The sequence below is a fragment of the Pleuronectes platessa genome, chromosome 9 (assembly GCF_947347685.1).
Source record: "Pleuronectes platessa chromosome 9, fPlePla1.1, whole genome shotgun sequence".
NCBI classification, from domain to species: Eukaryota; Metazoa; Chordata; class Actinopteri; order Pleuronectiformes; family Pleuronectidae; genus Pleuronectes; species Pleuronectes platessa.
In genome coordinates, this window is record NC_070634.1 from 28,004,755 (window position 1) to 28,010,896 (window position 6,142).

At 42.0% G+C, this 6,142-nt stretch overlaps 1 protein-coding gene across 2 annotated transcripts; it reads left to right on the forward strand.

Annotated features, from left to right (window-relative positions):
• The first annotated feature begins 876 nt into the window (after positions 1 to 876).
• fam174c (family with sequence similarity 174 member C) lies at positions 877 to 3,307 on the forward strand. Of its 2 annotated transcripts, none has more exons than XM_053430397.1 (3): positions 877 to 1,461; positions 2,323 to 2,542; positions 2,638 to 3,307. In XM_053430397.1, the coding sequence occupies exons 1-2, from the start codon at positions 1,172 to 1,174 to the stop codon at positions 2,501 to 2,503; spliced, it is 471 nt and encodes a 156-aa protein (XP_053286372.1). In that variant the 5' UTR covers positions 877 to 1,171; the 3' UTR covers positions 2,504 to 2,542; positions 2,638 to 3,307. The 2 variants fall into 2 exon arrangements, with proteins under 2 accessions (XP_053286372.1, XP_053286373.1); XM_053430398.1 differs by having other exon boundaries at positions 1,064 to 1,461; positions 2,323 to 2,439.
• Positions 3,308 to 6,142: the final 2,835 nt, after the last annotated feature.

Sequence of the window (6,142 nt, forward strand, 5' to 3'; positions counted from 1 at the left end):
GCTGTAATCTCGGAGCCCCGCCCCTCTGCCCTCTTCGCCAATCACAGCGCTGCTCTAGAGCCGAGCCGCGCTGCCATTGGACAAAGAACCTGTCAATCAGCGGAGCCTCTGACAACAACCTCAACACTGAAATAAGCTAAATACACAAATGTACGTTTGCGTGACATCTGGACGAGATGATCCTGCGGGAATCAAACCCGCAACACACCGGAAACACGTGGTTTATTGTTGTTTTATTTATGACGTGTGGTCATGAGGTAATTTCAGATTCAGAAATGAACTGAGGAGCAACATATATCTTATCTTTTATTTCATTTAATATTTTTATGATGAAACATAAAGTAACGACTGATGTCTGGTTTTAACATTAAGTAAATTTTAAAATTATGATCAATATATATATATTATAAATAAAACAGTTTAATAAAAATACTTTATTTAATTTTGTATTTTTATTCATCCAATCACTTGAATCTGGTAACATAGCAGCCTCACAGCAACCACCCATAACAACCAGCTACAGTCAATACAACACAATAATAACAACCCTATTATCATTTATTTTTTTTATAAATATCAGAAATAAAATATAAGACAAATATCGTTGTCATATCTTGGAAAATAAATATTAATAGCAGAACAACAAACGACATCGTTGACCATAACACAACTGTAGAAACAACACAACAGAAGCTGTGACAGTATGTCTACGTCTGACCGTGAGGCAGCGACAGTGACGTCAGCGAGGTGATGGTGGACTCACGGAAGATCTGTCCGGATGGAACGCTGTGACGTCATTTAAAAAACAAAGAACAACATCTACACGTCTAAAACACGACAATAACAAACACACACCAGCAGGTCCAGAGGTTCAGAACAACTCGAGCTACTGTCCACAAACTTCTGCTGGAGGCAAAGAGAAGGTTCCGATCCACTTCATACATGAGTATCTTAGTTGTGAGGCTTATTGTGATTGACAGATCAAAGCTGTACAGGTGAGGCTGATTGACAGGCGGCCCACCTCCAGCCCAACGCAGGGGAAGTGCCCACGTGCCTCTACGTCATCAGTAGTGGGTGTGAACTTCCTGGTTGTGTGTGTAAACAGTTCCGTTATCGTGAAGAAGCTCAGCTCCGGTACCGGACCTCAGCGGCTCCTGTCCCCGGTGTGAACATGACCTGTCCGCTCCTCCCGGTGCTCCTCCCGGTTCTCCTCCCGGTGCTCCTCCCGGTGCTCCTCCCGACCTGCTGCCTGGTGTTTGCGGGGGATGTGAGCGGAGGCTCCGGCGGCAGCACCGCGGCTCCCCGGCCCTCCGGCTCTAACTCCAGCCGGCCCAACTCCACCCTGAGCGGGCATTCGCTGAGCGGCTTCTCCGTCGACAGCTCCATGATCCAGAGGAGCTTCTACGTCCTCATCGGGGTCTCCGTCATCGGGCTGCTCTACTTCCTGGTCCGAGCCGTGAGGTCAGCAGCGTCACCGTGACGTCACAGCCACTCGCTTTACACTCAAACTAAGTTCAACAGTTTAACTGTGTCAGTGGAGGGTTAGTTACAGGTTAGTAGGTTAACTAGGTCAGTTAACTTAGTTTGTACAGAATATAAGAACCACAAATATTCTGCGATCTTTACCAGGATAAAGAATAAAACATTTATTCAGTAAATATTCCTGAAGCAGAACTAATGCTCTCTGGGGTTTTTTAACACGGAGAGCGACTGAACTTCTGAAACATACAAGACACTTATCAGTTATCAGTTATCGTAATAACATCTTTATTCTTGAAATCTCAGATATCTTTTCTTTAACATGTTAAAGTGAAGTTAGTTTGAGTTGAATCCAAAGTCTTTCACTCAGGGGCCATCAATAAATTCCTGTTTGAATATGAGATAACTGTATTTGTTTTTAATACCTTTGTGTCATGTGACCCACTGACTCAATTCAGATGAGACTGATACACTAAACAAAGAGGACACGCCTCTTTTTATTGTATTGAAGTTAGCATAGACTGAGCAATATAACTATTTGAACCTAGAACATCACACATGTAAATATCAGTCTGATTATTCTCATCAGTGACAATTTAAGAAATAGTTTTATCACAATGTGAAAGAAAGCGGTGAGAATCAGGGATCATTAGTTAGTGTGTCATCCTGTTAACTAACTAACTAACTAACTAAAAGACAAAGTGGTGAAAACTGTGGAAGCCGCTCTTCAACATGTGACTGATGAACTAACGAGTTGTCAGTTGATGTTCGTCAGGAAATGAAATGTTTTGAAATGTAATGAGGTCGTGAACCGACTGTGTCTCATGTTGATGATGTCATCAGGCTGAAGAGACCCGGCCAGAGGAAGAAATACGGTTTGTTGCTGAACGACGCGGTGGAGATGGAGGAGGTGGAGACGGACGAGGACGACACACTGTTTGAGGCTCGCAGCCTCCGCAGGTCAGCAACACAACTACACAATAACAACACAACAAGTACATCTGCCTCACTCCAGAACGCGTGAAGATCATTTACATGTGAGGGAACTCGCTGCTTCCAGAAGGTTTAACACTTTAATATTTGTTTCTAGTCTGATTCTCAGCCTGAACTGTGGTGACGTTGTGTAACGTTCTGATCTGATTGTGTGTCTCTGCTCAGATGAGTCCAGAAGAAGACGTGGATCAGGATCAGGGGAGACAGGACTGATGGACCAAGCTTTATTATTATTCGTATTAATATCACAATGAATGCAGATTGACGCCAAAGCTGCAGCTGCTCCGGGAGCCGAGCAGGAGAATCAATATTTTTTTACGTGGCGTCGGATGATGTGATCCGGGTCGCCCTGACGACACACTGAGCTTCTAACTTGTGTGATGACGCAGCCGTGATCAGACTGAGGAGGCGTGGAGCTCCGCCCCCAAGGACTACACAACCACAGACAGACACACACAGAAACCAAAACACACCCCTTCATGTTTTTCTGTTCATTCAAATAAAAGTCCGAAGGTTTTTCTCGGTGCATAAATTAGCAGAAGTCACATGACCTTAGCTTGGTGCTGAAGGACAGCAGCTGAGATGTTCAGTGGACCAATGAGGAGACGGCTCCTTCACCTTTCATCACAGTGTTTTACTTTGATCTTTGATTTGTTCAGTGGCATCATCTCTTCTTCTGCAGTGGTGTATCAGCACCGAAGGTAACAGCAGCGCCACCCACTGGTTATCTCCAGCTCCTGATGTTCATTTTGATTTTGACCATTTTCTAAAATCTCAGTTACAATCTCTTTTTGAATAAAATCAATAAAAATTGATTAAAATCATCAAACAAACAGTTCAATGTTTTGTCGTTTGATCAGAAAATCTTTCATCAGTCACATGTTGAGAAAAGCAACGTGGTCTGATAAGAACCTGAAGAACCCACGTTTTGTTTGGTTGATCCTGTATCGTGCTGGGATCTGATGCTGGTGGACCACGATCCAGGTGGCAGCTGATGGTGGGTCCTGATGTTGGTGAATATGGGCTATACAAATATAGTTTGATTGATTGGCAGATAGGGTTAACCCCGACCCCCCCCTGTAGTTACACACAGGTCTGACGACACAGTAAATAAACGGATCAGGTTGTAAATATAACTAATTATAATCTGATCATGATTCATTGTTTAATAGAATAGATTCATAATAATCCTATAACGTGTTATTAAATAAGATAATAATCATTAATAATAAATAACCTGATGTTCCTCAGCGATTTAGTATCAGAACGTGACCAGCAGATTTCACAATTCACAAACCAACAGAAAACAGTAATATCTTTATACTTATACATTTCATTTCATTGAGCTGACGACTCTATCCAGAGCGACTCACAGGAAGTGGATCAACCACGAGGAACAAACCAGAACCACAAGGATCAAGAAAGTACATTTTCTTCAACAAAGCAAAACTACAAAGTTCTTTCAGTAAATGGTTTTGTATTTATAAATCTCTTTTCTAGTCTTGATGACTCAAAGCTCTTTACAGTTTCACATTCACCCATTCACACAGTGCGTCTAATCACAGCACTTTGTTATTCTATGGGGGGGGGGGGGCAGTCTGGGTTCAGCATCTTGCCCAAGGACACTTCGGCATGCAGATGGGTCAGACTGGGGATCGAACTACCGACCTTCAGGTTGGAGGACGACCACTCTACCCCTCAGCCACAGCCGCCCAGTAAATGACATGTAAGCGCTACTAAATGTTTAGTTTTAAAACTACTTAATTCTATATATAATATAATATAATACATAACAACAACTATGTGATTATAGATATAACATCAATATAAATAACGGTAACAGTCTATTATCTAATAAGATCTTTATCGTAATTAGCTTTGTCACACACAAAGAAACACAAACACTAATAAACTGAAAACATGTTTGTGTTCAGTTTGAGTTAGTTTGTTTGTTTGTTAGTTTGTTTGTTTGTTAATTTGTTTGTAAGTTTGTTAGTTTGTTAGTTTGTTAGTTAGTTAGTATGTTAGTTTGTAAGTTTGTTCGTTCGTTTGTTTGTTAATTTGTTTGTAAGTTTGTTAGTTTGTTAGTTTGTTAGTTTGTTTGTTAGTTGTTAGTTAGTTAGTATGTTAGTTTGTAAGTTTGTTTGTTCGTTCGTTTGTTTGTTAATTTGTTTGTTTGTTAATTTGTTTGTTTGTTTGTTAGTTTGTTTGTTTGTTTGTTAGTTAGTTTGTTTGTTTGTTAGTTAGTTAGTTTGTTTGTTTGTTAGTTTGTTTGTTTGTTAGTTAGTTTGTTTGTTAGTTTGTTTGTTTGTTTGTTAGTTAGTTTGTTTGTTTGTTAGTTTGTTTGTTTGTTTGTTAGTTTGTTTGTTAGTTGTGAGATGTTTGTTGAAGACAGAACTCAGGAACAGCAGATTTGATGATATGAGTTTCTTTTCATCATTTTCTTGTAATGGTTTTCACACAGAATAATTTTTGGGTCGGTCTTATTTATTATTATACTATTATTATATTATTGTTTACCAAATATTACATATTCTATTTATATTATATCCCCATTAAATAAGGGAGTTGATCTTTAATCAGTTTTCCAGTATAATGAATTGAAGTTGACTGGTGTTAGAATGTCCTTATTGAAACGTGTGTGAATGTTTCTCACGTTTGTTTATCAGTTATTTTCTGTCACATGACCCTCAGGGACCCTTTCACATTAAAAGCTCCAGATAATAAAACCTCTTCCTCCTGTGTGAGTTGACGCGTTGAGTTTTCCCACAGTTCAGTCTGACAGGATCACAGGAGGGGGCGGGGCCCGCCACTGTAACAAGACATTGATGAGTGGGCGTAGATCATACGACTGATAAACATCTGCAGCCAATCAGATGACACCAAGAGAGAGACACCAACAATAACAGGTCCCAGAGGAGAGAGAGGGGCGTGTTTCAATTAAGCTGCTGTCAGCCCTGAATCTTCTCTGGAGGGGGAGGAGCCTGTGTGAACTCAAACTCAGGGGGGGGGGGGGGGGCAGGTGGGTATAAAACACTGAGGAGAAACTGAAGCTCAGACACTGGACCTGCAACCTGCAGCTGAGGAGCCACTGAGCCAAGAGTCCTTCATCACCTGGTAAGAGTGAATTCCACAGGTCACAGGATCAAAGGTCATTTTCAGAGACAAACTAATGATAAGGTTTAAATTGATGACGACAAATACTGACATGTATGTGTGTGTCTGTGTCTGTGTGTGTCTGTGTCTGTGTGTGTCTGTGTCTGTGTGTGTTCCAGGTCATGAAGACTTTCAGAGTTTCTCCGTGTGATGAGATGAACGATGAGACAGGTACGGAGGCTGAAGATGGACAAAACAGTTTGATTGTAACTGATCAAATATAAACCATAATGTTTAATTATGAATCATCTACCTGATCGTTGACCCCAGCTGACCTCTCCTCAGGCTCCGGTTCTCAGGTCGTCCAGCGGATCTTCACCAACAGTCGGGAGCGTAGCCGACAGCAGAACGTGAACGGAGCGTTCGCTGAGCTGCGGCGGATCATCCCCACCCACCCCCCCGACAGGAAGCTCAGCAAGAATGAGACCCTGCGCCTCGCCCTCCGGTACATCGACTTCCTGGGCCGGCTGCTGACGGAGCAGAACCTGGGGAAGGCCCCCCGGGGCCGAGCGGA

Coding starts and splice junctions, on each gene's coding strand:
- fam174c (XM_053430397.1), top strand. CDS start 1,172: ATGACCTGTCCGCTCCTCCCGGTGCTCCTCCCGGTTCTCCTCCCGGTG. Junction 1,462..2,322: donor TTCCTGGTCCGAGCCGTGAG/GTCAGCAGCGTC, acceptor TGATGTCATCAG/GCTGAAGAGACCCGGCCAGA.